This window comes from Lichenostomus cassidix, chromosome 8 (genome assembly GCF_008360975.1).
Source record: "Lichenostomus cassidix isolate B80296 chromosome 8, HeHo_3.0, whole genome shotgun sequence".
Taxonomy (NCBI): Eukaryota; Metazoa; Chordata; class Aves; order Passeriformes; family Meliphagidae; genus Lichenostomus; species Lichenostomus cassidix.
This window is the reverse complement of record NC_139489.1, coordinates 18,526,477-18,543,343: the sequence shown is the minus strand read 5'-3', so window position 1 is coordinate 18,543,343 and position 16,867 is coordinate 18,526,477. Positions and strand designations below refer to the sequence as shown.

Sequence of the window (16,867 nt, the reverse complement as noted above, 5' to 3'; positions counted from 1 at the left end):
TTTACTGAAATAACTTATAGTTCTAGTAATCAAGAAATATATAACTTTTTCACTGGAGGTTTTTAAGAACAGATGACATTTTTGTTGAGAATAGGGTTGTGCCTTGCAGCATGGGAAAGACTAATCAATATCTTGAAATGCCTTCCAACCATGTATTTTTAAAAAGTAATCTTAAATCAAAAAATCCACCTTGATTCACAGTCTCAGGATGCACTTGAGAAAGAAGAAAAAAACTCCGAACATTCACAATCCAGTTTTCTATTAACAGCTTTGTAAAACATCCTTTGCAGACAGTCAAGCTGTCATGGTGCACCAGTAAGCGAAGACCTGAAGGTCATTAAATGTCAATGCACAGTGGTGCAGGAAAACTAAAACTAACACTTGAGTTGCTTTCACACAGACATTTAAAATAGAACGGCTTATTACTTCTTAGTGGTTGCAGCACCTGCAATCAACACATTTCCTCTTAACTGAAAAGCACAAGGCCATTTTACACATGTAAAACCCAACAGCATGTTGTGGAAATAAAAGTTTGCAATTCTATTCAAATCCCTTATACAATATATAAAACAAGGTCAAAATTGACTAAAACAAATGTAGTTGTATGAAAAACAAGCCCTGCCTTATATCAAGCCTAAAAGCAAAAGTATATTTTGCAGTGTTTCCCAGCTGTCATAATGAAGTGATCATATTTCCTTGCTTTTCTCAAGAGTCACTGCACTTAATATTGATACGATGTACATTTCTCACTCAATCCTTTTTGTTTTGTGTTTCACTCTAATAAACAAGGATCAGTGTGAAACAACCTCTAAAGTGTTTTGAAGCAATCAGAATCTGAATTATAATAATACACCCATTTCATGTGGCCCATTGATTACAGTGAGGATGGTGATGATGTATTTGTCCAGCTGCAGCTGGGGATTTGTGATAGGTCAGATTTGCCTGAATGGGACAAACTCGGAACAGCCAAAAGGAAAATAAAATTTTTTATGAATTTGGTAACCCACAAACCAACATTCAAGAAGTTACTTTGGAGGTTAGATCCAAATCCCAAGGAATGTATTCTGTTACTGCCAAACCTGTAAGATCTGCTGCTCTTCCATATTGGTTTACTGTGACTGCCAGTTGAGGATTACACTTAGAAAATGGAAGGAGCAGGGTATCTGTTACAAGCACTACCCACAAATAATACAAATTTCCAGCATGTCATGGATATATAATCTACCAGCTCAAATAAAAATCCTGGAACACTGCTCTCCTAGTACCCTTTGTCAGAAAAGTGTTTATTGAAAAGGCTTCCTAATAAGTATTTTACATGGAGCACTTTTTCTCTGAAAAAGTTGTGACTGTTTTCAACAGTTCATGTTTCCACAGCTGGCATTCCATACACTGATAATGCACAGATTTATTAATTCCTGTTAGATTATTTCTCAGGTTTCTAAGTCAGTCTTTAGGGATAGACTGTGTAACCCATAAGAAAATTAACATGAAGAAAGAGTTTAGCTGCACATTTAGCTGCCAGGGCTCCTGCAGCTTCTTCTATTTGTACTCTGCTGAATTACTACCTTTCCCTCCAACATAAAGGTCTAACATCACAGATATATTATTTAGGATCTTTCAGTTTTCTTTATGAACTTTACAGAAGATGTGAGCCCCCACATATCATAGAATATCATAAAATGAAATCAGGAAATTCTGGTTTATTCTGATCAGCATTGATTTAGGCCACTATGGCAGACCAAATCATTCAGGAACAGCTTAATACATTTTTCAAACATCTCCACATCAGTGAAAGAAAGGTGAAGAAGGAGGGAAGATGGGCAAGGGTATTAAAAAAAAAACCCAAAAACCAAAAATATTTTAAAAAGGGAAAATCTAATATGGAGACAAATTGTGCAGGCAGCTGTAGCATTCCTTGATTGGTCTTAGTAATATGAGCACAAGAAGTCTCAGCTCTGAACACATCTGACAAACAAGTTCTGTTTATGCCATTCCAAGCATTCACTCACATGGTGATAGCATTAATACATTTTTTTGCTCTCAGATATTCTTTTCCTTCTTTCAGGCCTTTCTGCTTAGCTTAACTGTAAACTCAGTTACATTTATTTATGTGAGCATCTACTCCAGTCTACTACCTGAGAAAATAAGAACAACTTACAGTACTAGAAGGAATCACTGAAAATTACTTCTTGGAAGCAAGTCAAGTTTTCCTCTCATCAACATTCAGCACCCGTGCCAGAGCAAGCAGAAGAAAAAAGAAAGCAAACACAAAACATAACAAACAGAAAACAGAGAGGAGGAATAATGTTATTTCTCAATTTAGAGGAGAAAGTCAAGGCTTGAAACTTTGCTTTTGAAAGTCTCATTGCAGTGACCTGCATTTGCACAGGACAGGCAAAAAAAAGAACTAATAATTTTGAGTTATTCAATACCTGTGGAGAAAGTTAAGGGATAGATTTCCAGAAAGAATGGTGCCAAAGATGTGCATACAAGTATCTCTGTCTTTAACAGATACAAGTTTTTCCCTGTTCACTTTGTAAAGTATTCACGCAAAAAAAGGCAGTGAATACAGCACACAACTGCCATTAATATTACACATTATTAATTCAGTAAAATTCACTTCCTCATCAAAGTTTGTTTATTGCTAAAATTAGCAAATATGTTTATTTTCAGGTACCTCCTCTTCTGTGACCTGTTGCAAAGAATTAATTGGTATCATTATTGCAACTCTGCCTGTCTAATAAAGGAGTAACAATATCACATCTTTGACTACAAGAAGTTTATGATCAGGATAAATTTACAAGTGCAGTGTTAGTTAAGCCTTAACTTTAGTTTTCTAAAGTCTTGTAGATACTTCTAACATTTCCCCCAAATAATATTCCATCAGACAAAACCAAATCAAAGGCAGTATTTAGAATTTTAAAAAGATGAAAGACCTACAAAGTAAGTTTTAGAAAGGACTTCTATTCCCTGAGAAAAGGAAAACAGACCACAGAAGAAACCAGGCATCTTTGTCACCCTGTTGCCAATATATTCTTGTAAAGTTTATGAATCCTTGTTTCATAGGTTTTGGGTGTTTTTAGCAAAATATATAAAATTCATGCAGTTGTTCCTAAAAAAATTTAACAATAAAAAATACCTTTACAAAACATTTGCAACAAGACAAAAACTCTGTGCTCTCAGTTGTATACATGTGAACTTCCTAGAGAACCAAGAGCACAAAAAACCTGCAAATGTGTAAATAAAGGCAGAATTTGGTTTCTGTGACCCATCTGTGCTACATAATTTTTTTCAGGAGTTCATTCATCTTTGCAAGTAATCACATGGAAGTCACAATAAATGAGCTATATATAAAGATTCATACCAAGATATTCAACACCAAGTCTTTCACATGACTCCAAGCAGGCCTTTTTGGTGTTTTCATAGCCATAATCACTATGCCACAACTTGGTAGTTATCCAGAGCTCCTCTCGCTTCACACCACTCTCTCTGATGGCCCTTTGGAGCAGCGATTCACAGCCATATCTTTTTGCTGTGTCAATATGACGAATGCCACACTTCTGTAGGGCATGGACCACTGCGGCATGGGAATAGCCACCCTGGTGGGAAGTACCTAAAGACAAAAGCAGAAGTGAATTGTCAGCAGTGAATTATGAGTGGCATATTTTAGCATTGTTTTTAAATTTTCCTTTTTTTTCTTTTTCTTTGATATATTGTCACAGAACCTTCTTACCTAATTTTCATTTCCTAATAGTAAAGAAACAGGAACTGACTGATCTTTAGCCTTGTTAAGTACATGAAATGGAAGATGGTGCTGATTAGAAGTAACTCCATCCAAATCAAGTATCAACAGCATTTAGCTGTAAAGAAGTGATTTAAGGAGTTAGGCTGAAAATCATCAAAGAGAAAACACATACTTTATGGGAAATTAGTATATGTCTCTTAATTTTCATACAGAAGTGTAACATTTACAGATTAAATATTTTTTAAAACCCAAACAACTTTTAAAACAATTTACTTTACAGAAAGCATATCCTGAACCTTTACTCTGTTGAACTTCTGGTAGCTGGAGGTTATTACTGCATTGTACAATCCCAGGCTGGGCCATGCAGCAGGTGCTATTCACATGTTACACTCAGCAGTAACCAAAACAATGCAATCCTACACAAGAGCTACAGAATGGGCATGCATGGAGTTTCAGTAACAAAATCCTGTTACTGTCATTGTGTAGGGATTCACTGGATGTGTATTTTGCATGTCAAGGGGACGGAAGGAGGAGGAGACTCAGCAGGAAAAGCAACCAGCAGGAGGACTTCAGATAAAGAACTGGTTGAGAGCAAGGAGGATGATGTTTCTACTTACCCTTTCCTGTTAGTTGTTTTTCCTGCCATGAGCCCCTCACCCATTCACCCTCACTCACACACTTCCCACAAACAGTATTTTCTACAGTTTGTTGGAGGAAATGCTCAGTCAGTTCCAGTCAGCTCCCAAAGTCACCCCCTTCCAAGCTGATGATCAGTACTTAAAGGCCCTCATGCCATAAACAACAGGCAGCATGAAATGGCTCCGTCACCGACTTTGGAAACAGCCCTGCACAGCCCTGAACAGGCCACAGCAACAGGCCTTCAGCCACTGCGAAATCAAAATCAGTAATAAAGGACTCCAGGTCAAAGAATGGGTTAAAGTGAAATTTGTCTCTGCTCTCACCTTTCTCTTTCCCTCCAAACATGGTGTTTATTTCTACCCCAAACACTACCTGCACGTTATGAAATCAGCCCTGCAAATAGCCACCCAGGTTGCCCGGAAAGGACACAAATGAAAGCACCACAGGTGCGCCTCCTCAGAGCCTCCCGAGCCCAATGGGGGCCACAATGCCCAGGGGAGAATCCAGGACTTTCTCACACGTTTTAACAATGCACACAGCAATGAGGAGAACTTAGAGAAGTCCTTCTTGCATGGAAGGCAAGCCAGGTTTTCCTAAATGCTTATAATTTTTGTCCATTCTTGAGCTTAGAAGGAAAACCAGTGAGTCTTGCTCAACACTCTAAGTCGTTTAAACGAAGATATAATATGGTCTGATCTCCCACCCATACACATCAGGATCTCAACATTCTCCCAATCACAACAGGACAATTTCCACTTTATATATGAGACCAACAAAATGTGGAGTAATGAATTCTTATCTTCATGGATTTTAAAGTGATGAAATTATAATACTATATTCCTACAATATTGACATGTGTATCATAAGTGATTTACTTTCCAAACAGAAACAAAGTTTTAATGTTCTAAAAGACAAAACTTTAAATCTTTTTTTTTTTTCCATAGCCACTAACTATGATTACTAATTGGCTTAATTTCTGAGCCAATTAGAAATAAACATCTCTACAACTTGTTTTACATTAAAATAACTTAAGCTAAGTCAACGTGTGCTTTCAAAATGGTTATTTCAAAATCCTCATGAATGTTTAAGAATTTTAGATGACTGCAATGCTACTACATTGCAATTACAGGCAAAGATATATATGCAATTTTACATTCCTCAAATCCTAAAGGAATTTTATTAAAGAATTATATAACTAGCATAGAAAAATTACTATGCTTCTTCATAACAAACCCTTCACTTTTAGTATGCTGGTATTGGTGCAAAATAAATGAGGTTGTAACTATTGTGTCTGTTTCTGGCTGAATGGACATTTCTAAGCACAGAATGAATGGAGTTCATTTAGAGGTCTTGCAAATGGACTCGGACTCTTTTCATGCATAATGGATTTCAGTAGGAACATTTGGGACAAACAACTTTTTTTTTAATTTAACCCTTTAGGTTAAAGGGAGAGATTGACTAAGAAGGAAAAATAGGAATATTTTTGTTATTGTTCCCCACTCAGTGACGGCATGCACACTCATTACACACAAAATAAAGACAGCAAGATCACTCTGGAGGAAATTATCTCAATTTCTACGCCTAAAAATGAATTACAAAAGTCCTGGTGCACTAAACAGTAATTAAAAAGATATCCACAATTATTTAATATTATCACTTTGCAGGCCAACCTAATCATGAACAACAGGTTGTTAAGTTAATTATGCTACTAACACTTCTACACTTTAGAAATCACAGTTTCCTTGTGTTTACTCGTGATGAAAGAAGTTACAATTCACAGATGCAGAAAGATAACAAAAGAAGGGAGAGTGACTGAAATTTCAATTTTTTTTAATATTAGAAATCTAACCAGTGTTATTTGAACACATTAACATTCTTACAGGTTTGGGATTCCCCTTTGATCCCCTTTGAATTACATAGAGATGTAATTCACACTGTACATGTATATTTAAAGACCAAATCCAATCATGCATTTAAAACCAGCATGAACCTGCACCCCCTTCCATTCCCTTCCTGTTTCTAAAAATATTTAACACATTTTTCCCCCTAGAATTCGCTGAGAAAAAAATACAAACTCCTTTCAAGAAATTATGTCAAATATAAGTAAGTTTGGGAAAGCTTCCTATTTTTTAGCTAATATTTTAACTTGTTTCCTAGGGAAATATAGCACTGTTACCTCACTGACTGAACTAAGCCAAATTACACAGACTGGAAGATGTGCAAAGTAATTACATACCTACAGATTTTGTGAAAAACTGGTAGCTGTAAGTGACAAGGATACTGCAGTGAAAATATGGATAGGTCAAAGGACAAATCCATAGAAAGTAGGCTTAATTAGTGGCATTGTTATTTTGTCACAGTTACTCATCACCTTCTTGGTACCCTGAAGAACACTGTCATCAAAACCCGAGTGAGAAAATGCCCTGACAACCCATAAAATGATACAAAGATTATTAAGAAGGCACAATCCTGTTCACAATGCAGTTGCTATGGGGAAAAAACCCCAACATGCCAATCAGCAACACCTCCCCCAAGCCCTTAAAAATAACAAATCAGCAACATCTCCACCCCTGACCCCACGAAATATGTAAAACAAGGAACAAACCCCACACTATTCCCCCTCCCAGATTTATGCACCATCTCAGCTCTCAGCCTCATTAAACTTTCTGCTCTCCCTCGCGAAGCTGTAGAACTACAAGGAGAGATCCAAAGCACCAACAGTTTTTCCAAACAGATCCAGGATCTACTTTCTCTCCCTGCTTTCTCCCTCCCTTTGTGGAGAACTGTGTCTTCATATTCTTTGTGAAATGTAAAATGGTTACTCACTTGAATATATAAAAATGTTCTGCAACATGAATAATTTTGGCTATTTGAATGCAGTGGAATAACATCAGGAAAGTCCCTGTTGGTGAAACCCCAGCCAGAATATTTAGAGACCACGTCATAGATTAATGATCTTCTAACATCAGTACTCCAAGTAACCACTTAAGAACTCTCAAAAGCAAAAGCTCAAACACCCTTTTATTAATTTTTACACACTCAATGTGTATATATGGTATCGTATACCATTAACAGGCTTGAAATACCTATCAGTTTTATTTCTACTATTTCAACATTACATCAATGTAACACACTTTAAATATATTGAATTTTTTGGTGTTCATATAGTTTGATTTCCTAATTAGCTTATGAGCAAATGTGATGATAAAACATAAAATGTTTGCTATACATAATGCAAACGAAGATGTAACACATTTCAAGGTTAACTGCTAATCCATTCATAAAACCACATGCCTCTTCGATGGAAAGACTCAAGGACAGACAATCCCTACTTGCTGTCCTTGCAGTCTGTCTTACATCCTCCTCCTAATTCTGTATTCATAAGATCCTCTGACAAGCTGACTCAGATTGTTAAATGGCAAAAAAAAGACAGTACAGTTTCAGAATTATTCATGAACCTGAATGATTCCTCAGTGGGGAAAACTCACTAAATTTTGGGAAAGGGATGGAGCAAAACAAGTTTCCTCTTTAGCAGAAGTAGTTAAATAATTTAATAAATGCTTTTATTCAATTTTTTTTAAAAAAACTGAAATCACAGTTGTGTCCTAGCCAATCAACAAATTATCAGAAAGACCTTCTCCATGAACTTGTCTCCTGGATCCTTTCTTTCTATTATGTTGCCCAACACCATCTCAACAGCTGCTCTCAGACAAGCAGATAATTGCCACAGCACTAGAAACCCAAGTGTTCTTACAGCCATAGTAAACTATTTGTCATAGCTTTATCTTAGCAGGGTCAGTTACTCTGAAAATCTCACGTAGCCTCACAAGACAAAGTATTGAAGAATCCTCTCTTCTGGAGTGTAGGGCTTTCCTCTGCAGCATGTGAAATCAAAGTCAACCTTGCTATGAAGCAATTACACTCTACAATTTTCATGAGGCAACTAGGGAGTATTTCAAGTTAAGAGATCCAAGTTTAATAACAATTATTTTTACAAAATAACTTGTATATTTTATTCAGAGTACAAGACAGGCACCCAATGTGTATATAAAATAGGGCAGCTACTCCTGAGGGAATGGAGCCTATGGAGACAAAGGGCTTCTGGAAAAACTGGTAGGACACCATCAACAATAACAAAGACACCAAGCAGATTCACATTATATAACCAATGGTTCTATAATTGGTCAGAACGAAAGCAGCACACACATTTATCTAAAATTCAGTCATTTAAGTTCCTCTTAACTCTGTAAAAGTTATTTGGATTACGAATGGTTTAATTTTTTTTAGTATGTAAATTTTACTTTGGTAATGCTTCTCTTATTCTATTGTTTGCTTGCTTGTTTGTCTGCTAAATACGACCCATTGCTTAGTGCAAAGGTGTCACTCTGGGGCTGTTTCTCCCCTGTGCCACTCAGAACACAGTACTAAAATGCAATAACACGAGGAAAAAAAGTAATCAAGTCTGATTTTAAACTCTGCAATTCTACTCAGGCAAGTCTACACTGGCACCAAGAAACAAAATGCAGGAATACAGCCTTGCCTCAAGGCAAGAGGGTAGGAGAGAGCCATTACGTGTTTATTATGTATCCAGGGAAAGGAAAGCCAGAATTGCTAGTTTTCTCTCTTCCTGAGAGGAAGGAAGAAATGGCAATGAGCCATTGTTGACAGAAGCACTCTATTCCCTCCATCCCAAAGAGGCTCTGACTGTAAAGGATATTCAGATTGACTGTAAAATGACCACACATCTCTGTTCACTGACCTACCATTTATCTCCTCAGAACTTTAAACACGAAAGTAGGTGCAAGAGCAACTTCTCAGAATGTGTCTCATGGCAAAAAACCCAGAAAGTCTGCAAGTGGCATCTGACATCAGTGGGATGCTATTGCTCTGATACAGCACCAATTCACTACTGTATTTCTGGCAGCAGAAATACACTATCACCCCAAAAATGCAAATATTTTTCTAGCAATAGTAAAGAGATTTCCACTGGAAAAGAGCCAGCTATTTAAATTACTTATCTGCAGTAGTCAAATATTTTAATCATGCAGAACCTATCAATAAAATCTGGAAAGAGATCTATACATTTAAAAGGCAATTATGAATGTGTAAGTCATGTAGAAATTTCATAAGCAGAGCAGCAGCACACATTTATTTAAATGCCTTTACAGACAGACTGCCAAATCTTGAAGCCTTTCTTTCACTCCACACTTTCCCACCACCGTGAGAACTATTTCTCATTAACAACCAAATTGGTTTCAGATGCTCTGCTATAAGATGTTACCTTAGAAACCATTTGGTAAAAGACTGTGGCTTCCTTCCATAGAAATCTCAAGCAGTGAAAAGGCAGATTTTCTGGCATAAATCAAATCCAATTTCTAGGGTTCACTAAACCTTTTCTCCTCAGAATAATGTTTTGTGACTAGATCTTAGCAGTTAATAGTGCACGAAGAATTGCTGGTGTGAACCAGTTTTAAATTATTTTCATCCTATTCCCTTTGTTAACTCAATTGAAATTACTTCTAGTACTTACCATACCTTGATAGAACCTTTAACTTCATAACTAGCAAGGATACTTGCTATGTACAGCAAATAAACAGACTGAAAAAAATATTACTTTCCTTCCTTTTTAAAACATGACCTTAGACTACTCTGTTAAGGATGACATTAATTAATCAACAGTAGACATTTGGAAATACTTCAGAAATGAGACAAATACTACAAATGAGACAAACCTGTGAAAATTTTTTCTCCTCCATAAACCTTTCACAAAAAAGAAAGATCAATAGAAAAAAAATATTAAGCCCATGTTCTGTATTTAATTAGAACATTATCATAATCATTCCTGCTATGAAAGGTTGACTTAAATTATATAAATAATTCATGATTACACATAACCAACATACAATTATGTAGAGAGGCAGCAAATTTAAGACGTGTAGTTGAACATGAGACCCATAATTCAAACCCACTTAAAATACTGTAAAGATAATATTATAGGAAAAATTATAAAGAGAACTGTGATTTGTAGTGACTCATAGCTTTACACAATGAAAATGTATGTACAATAATTACCATTGTGACATCCTAATTCAAGCTGATGGGTAATTTCTGACATCATATCAGTGAGTGCCCTTTCCTTGCAAAGTGCAATTGTGAACCATGACAGATCCTCCTTCTGCACTAGCACGTGCCACTGCGAGGTCTGAGACTCGCCGTGTCCCACTGCTAACTAACTGGGTTCATGAGTTCTAGGGACAGCAACAACCCAGCTCTCCTTAGTGCAAACGAGACTGAGCAATGAAGAATGTTTCTGATGAAACGCTAACTTTTCCCCGCATTATCTTAAGACTTTAAAATGCATTTTCTCAACGTTTCTGAGACCAATAACATCTCCTCTAGCCCCTCCTCTCACACTGCACATTCAGCCTTAGAACTTTATGCATTAAAATGCAAAGCACCTCCATTCAGGCATTAAGAATGAGAAATAGACCTTAAAGTTACATAACTGCTGCAAAGCCACAAAGATGGCTTTCCCGTTTCTGTCTCTTCCCCTATAACAAGTATTTTGTATCACTCTCAGTGCTGTACTTTGCATAAACATTAGAACTGAAGAGAGTTTAGGAATTAGTAGCTCCTTTCTCCCCATTTGGTGGCACGAGGAACTACTGCAATTCAGGTTACAGCATCATGTGACATCACCATTCAATGCTGCCAAAATATGCTAGCAAGCTCTGGCAAAGAAAAAAGATATGATGACTAAAATCTGCTACATGAAGGCTGAAAGATAAAGTTTAGCTTTCTTTTTTTTTCCCCAACAAAATTTGATATATTTTTTTCACATTAAAGAAATATGGTAAAATGGAAAAATCATTTACACTGGAGTTTGCTTCTCTGTTAATTTCAAACTGCTTGCAAATCATTTGTTCTTGGGCAATTAAGCTTGTAACATTGAGAAGCTTTAATGGCAGCAGAAAAGTTAAAAGCACACACATGAGGTGCTACTACTTATACAGGTAAAAGTTTTAATTATTAAACAGTGGTAGAAATCTAAATTGATTTATTACTTAGACTAGTGAAGGACATCTGAAATTCATCTGTATCATATCAGCAACAGAGTGATTACCAAAAAGAATCCAGCATGAGAAAGGAAGCTATTTTTCTGCTATTAAATCACAGTTCTTATGCCATAATATAAATAAGGTAAAATCCCCAGCATCAAAAAAGCTGACCACATAGATTTGTAGGTGTACAGGAGAACAGAGACAAAGCAGCAATTTCCCTCAGAAAAAAAAAAAAAAGAAGAATATTTCTGTACTGTGTACACTCTGATATAAGCAGAAGTGTGCTCAGCATTTTGCCCCAGATGCATTTTGAAACAATATTTGTACAGAATTCAGCCTTCTTAAGGAATAGAGCAGCACCAGGCTAGAAGCAGGTGAAGCAGAAAGCAAGCAAGGAATGTAGGAGCTCACCAGGTTTAGTCAGGTTGGGAGAGGATACTGCTTTGTTCCACTGTCTACAAATACCCAGCTGCCTGGGATATGGCCACATTCTGTACAGGAGAGAAGTTAAATATCTGGAGGCCCTCAAAGATCAAGTACAACTTCTCAAGGTCAGATCTACTGAAACAGTGGATGAATTGAGACAGAAAGATTTATAGAGGAGGCATTTTGTTCATCACAAGAGGCTATTAAGGCAACTTGGTAACCACGGGTGAGAAGCAAAGCCCCAACAGAATAAAAAAAAAGGTTGAGACATAAAACAAAGGGAAGAAATAAACAGCCAATTCTTATTACATGATAAGATTAATAGCAGGGAGTGCCACAGGTCTTGGTACCAGGACCACTGTTCCATAAATTTCCTTAAGAACCAAAGTCATGAAGAAATAAGACCCATTAATTTAAAAAAGGCAGTAACAGTAGAAAATGGAAAAAAAGTGAAGGCTTCATTCTACTGCATTGACTTGAAAAGCAAAATCTCCTTTTATTCCAGTCCAGGAGGACAGGGTCTTTTTTTGACCACAGCTAAGTTTAAGAATGAAAACAAGCAACTCTAGGATTAATAATTAAGAAGTAGGTAACTGAATTACTAATACATAATGGAATGTTAAAATACCTCCATTCAGCACAAAGATTTAAATTTATGTAGTATTTCGATGAAAAAAACCCAAACACAACCTGATGCTATGAAAGCAGTGCAATCAGAGTCTGTGCTTTTTGCCAGGAAGCCCATTTGTTGTGAAAAGAACTGGGAACAATACAAGAAGTCTTGAGTGGTTGCAATGCAAATGATGCAATGTCTTAACGCAATCAGTAGAGTAAAAATCAGTAAAAACTTACTTTTACGATTTATTTACTTAGAGAAGGGCACAGCAGACTATCAGGAATGTTATCTGTGAAACACCCTGAAATGAGGACAGAGATATTTCAATGGTTTCCCTTGAGTCTGGAAGGATTGTGTGTATGTATTACTTTCCCTGCCAGGCTTTGGCTATTTGACTAGAAGCTGCTCAGAGCAGTACCTGACTGCTTTCCCAGCTACAGTACCTACAATAATGATGCTGTCCATCCTTGAATGACCTTCTGTAAACAACATTATTGCTACTGATAAAATACTCACCGTGTGAGACATGGGTAAGGCACAATGAGTATAAGGATTTGATTATTTTGTTTAGTAATTAATTACCTGTCCTGACGCCCCTTCCCAAAGAAGCATACAATTAATTTTATACTTTAATAGGAGGGGACCATCAGAGAACTTTTTATCTCATCAAGTTGTTATTAATTCTACCTGCCCCAAAGATTACATGGAAAGCAACTTTCCACAAAAACATTCTAGGAATTTTTGGTATCACCAGCACATCTTTTCAAGAAATCACTGGCTACTTGACCAACCCACCTGAATTTAATTATTACCATCCCTAAAAAAATCCCCCCAAAAACCAGCAAACATAAACAAAGAAACACACACACACAAAATCCTGTTCTAATGGGAATATAACTACCATATAAAGGGAATGAAGAGTTTCAACAGGAAGTGCCAAAACAAACCTTAAGAGATGTCAATCATTCAGCACACGACCTTGACAAAGGTCCTAATATTTCAGTTACAGGAAGAAAAGCCTTTGGGCTACTGAACGATAATCAAATGCTTTAGAGAGTAGCATTTTCACTCCTAAGAATTATAAAAAAAGGAAGTGACAACTTTCTAAATGAAGGCTTCCTACTTAACAGAAATAAGCATGAACAGTTCAAACTATGCATTTTTCTTCCAAGGATGATACTTTGTGTACCATTTTGACAAGTGATCTATTTTTGAGGATGCTGCTTTAGATAAGCAGCAGGTATTCAGCAGTTAAGACTCTGTAAGAATATGTAATTTTTTACTATAACACAAAGTCTCACCAACAGATTCTCAGACACATGTAGCTCCTATGAAAAGGTGTAACTACATCAACTTCTAAACAGTGTCACATTTTACATCAGTTATTTGCAGTGCACTTCTAAAACACTTATAAAGCCTTACAAACATAACTATCTTATTAGCAAGATAGTGAACGTATCCTTGTTCTAAAGCAATCTAAAGCCACTATGAGGTAATGTACTCTCTGGGGAATAGATTTACACTTGAGACAAATATTAGGGCCAAAATGCCAATTCATTTTAGACTTAAGCCAGCTCCAGTTGAAAGCAGCCATTGTAATGAAAATTGACCATAAACATGCCTGACCCTCTGCACATGAATAATGTTGGCTAAGACAACTCTTAGGATTTAACCATAAGAAATATAAAGTTACCAGCAGTTTTTATAGTCATATAATAAATAAGATGCAGATTATTCTTATTTGTTAATTAAAACTTTACCTATACAACATATTTCTAACATAAAGGTGAGCTGCCCTATAATAATTGGTTGGTGTCTCAGGAAACTCAGCTTGTTTTACCATTGCCAGTAGACTTGTCTTTTTGCTAGACAGAAAAGACCATAAATATGCATCTAAGTAAATATGAAATTGTGGATGTACAGAATTTACCATGTTACTCCATGTAACCCTTCGGACTTGAAAACAAATTTTGCATATTCCAAGGCCTTCTCTGGCATAAAAATTCATCTTTCTCACTAGAGATTTCAATGAAAATGGATCCTCCTCACTAAGAACAGCTCACGTTAGAGGATGGAATCCCAGAAAGAGAATGGTAACCTAATGAAAGATTCATTAACCTCCTTCCCCTCATCTCCCCTTAGCATCAAACCTTGACCAACTTCCTATACAAATGACAAATAAGGTGTGACATGGAAACCCACTAAAAAAAAGGAAACCAAACTAAAAAACCACCATCACAAACACCTTTTGATAACTGAAGCTTGAACAGCAAGAAGAGGAATTTTTGACAGAATGCTATTATAGGCTGTTGTTGCACTCTCTAGAGTAACATGTTCTGACCAAGAAACACATTACCTGTCTCCTATTCCAGTCCTCAGATACTACAAAAGGGTTTCATCACTTTGAAATAACTTGCATACCTATTTGACTTGACACAACTGGATAGTTGAAACCATCTTTATGCATATTTAGCATATTTATCTCTCTGACGTTTTTAGAAAGATTATCTAACAACAGAGGCAACATCCATATCTATTAAAAGTTGCCTTTGAGGGATCAGATAACCATTAGGTCTACATGTTTAGAGGGATAAGAAATAACAAACAAATCTTAAATCCTTCAGAAAATGCATTCTGTATTTTAAAGTTACCCTCTACTTCATAGCCAAGTGAATTTTTTGAACTGCAAATATTAGTTAATGCAGTAAGACTGTAACAAAAATAAGCTATTAATGTGGAAAAGAGCAGTTAAGTGAGAACAACTACCATAAAGATCCCATTGTGTTGGGCTGCATACTGTGGTATTTATAGCGTGACCACAAATGCAAGCATGGTGAGTCTTGAACTCTTTTTCCTCCCTCTTTTCTTGAATTCTCAGCATTCTGCAGCGTATATCAAGGATTTCTTAAAATGACCTGACTAGTCCCTTTGAGGATTACATAATCCTCAAAGACCTGTAGAGTGTATAAAGCAGGATGTTCAGTGTAACTCTAGCAAGACAAGAATAAGTAAGTGAAACCAAAGAACCAAATCCTCCTGTTCATGACAACATCACCACTGTAAGTCAAGAGATGTTTCTTGAAAACCATACCTGACAGAAGTTACTGGGTCAGAAAAATTCAAACTTGATTCTCTTATCTGCCACTACCCATTTACTGTGTGTACCATTAGAATTCTGGTATTAATTCACGCTTAACAATAGACTACTCAGGATTTTCCAATACAGCAAAAGGACAGTGAGCAGCTATTGGGTGGAGAGTATAAAGGAGTCTTTCTGCATGTCTACTTTCTAATCAGTTTATTCTTCCCATAACCCAAGAAATGTATTACAACCTCCAGTAAAAACAAGGTGGTTCTGTAGATAGTCTGAAACATAGTTCAGCATATACTCAAACAATGCACATAAGACAGCCAAGTCCATTCTCTAAAAATTACTATTTACATTATTTTTTAAAATTTTATAAAAAATCTCCAAGAAAACGAAATTGGCAGTAAGTGTTACAGGCTAAAATAACTAACCAACCGCTCAAAAAACTCCAAACCAAACTAACAAGAAACAGCAAAAGAAAAAAACGTTGCAATTTTTGAACAACTTAAGTCCTTCTGCTCACTACATAGTGATTGTGTAAGCGACAGGTGCATCACGTATTCCTCAGCATCAAGCACCATTCCCTTGCGCCTCACAGATGCTGAGATTCCTGCACAGGCTCTCAGCTCAACAGGTGCAGTAAGGTTAATTGTATCAGGAGTGTGCTCTGCAGGAAAGCCTGCTCCCGAGCCTCCTAAGAACACACACCCAAACCACCAAACCACCGCTCAACGCCCCGCGCCAGCTGAGGGGGAGTGCTACTGGGAGCTTACAGCTTACAGCTCCCCAGCAGAGCTAGCTAGTCGTGTTTAGCTGGAGCACGAAGCTTCACCCGGCACTAGCGGGGCTCTCGGAGGAGCAGCAGGCCAGCCCGGCCCAGCGCGGGCAGCTGGGCAGGAGGCTGTGGTGCGGGCTGCCCTGAGGCGAGTCCGGCTGTGGGCCAAGAGCAGCGCCCAACCTGCCGAGCCGGCCGGGCCGGGCCCGGGGTGCCCCCCGCCCTCTCACAGCGCTATGGCAGGGAGGCGGGCTCTGGCCGGGCCCGCCGCCACTTACCGAGCCCCAGCACCGGGATGCTGTGGCCGCTGGCGACCGGCACCGCGGGGACACCGCCCGGCCCGGGCCTGCCCTCCTCTGCCATGGCGCGGCCGCGGCCCGGGACTACAACTCCCGGCGGCCCCTGCGGCCCGACGGCCAGCCGGGCGAGCGGTGCCGGGAGCCGGGAAAGGCGGCGGTGGGAGCCGCGACACGGGACACGAGGATCTGGGAGCCGGGACGCGAGGAGCTGGGGCCAG

General features: G+C 37.8%; 1 protein-coding gene across 4 annotated transcripts in view; it reads right to left on the bottom strand.

Annotated features, from left to right (window-relative positions):
• Nucleotides 1–16,741, bottom strand: part of LOC146433983 (putative oxidoreductase ZK1290.5) — a 45,287-nt gene extending 28,546 nt beyond the window's left edge. For all 4 annotated transcript variants that reach the window (XR_014853771.1, XM_085068217.1, XM_085068218.1 and 1 more), the window contains exons 1-2: nucleotides 16,629–16,741; nucleotides 3,365–3,613 (exon numbers count right to left, since the gene is read on the bottom strand). Coding sequence is in view for 3 of the 4 variants with exons in the window: in XM_085068217.1 (XP_084924343.1) it covers nucleotides 3,365–3,613; nucleotides 16,629–16,713 (334 nt within the window). In the remaining variant the exon portion in view is untranslated. The remainder of the gene's footprint in view (nucleotides 1–3,364; nucleotides 3,614–16,628) is intronic.
• Between the last annotated feature and the right edge of the window lie 126 nt (nucleotides 16,742–16,867).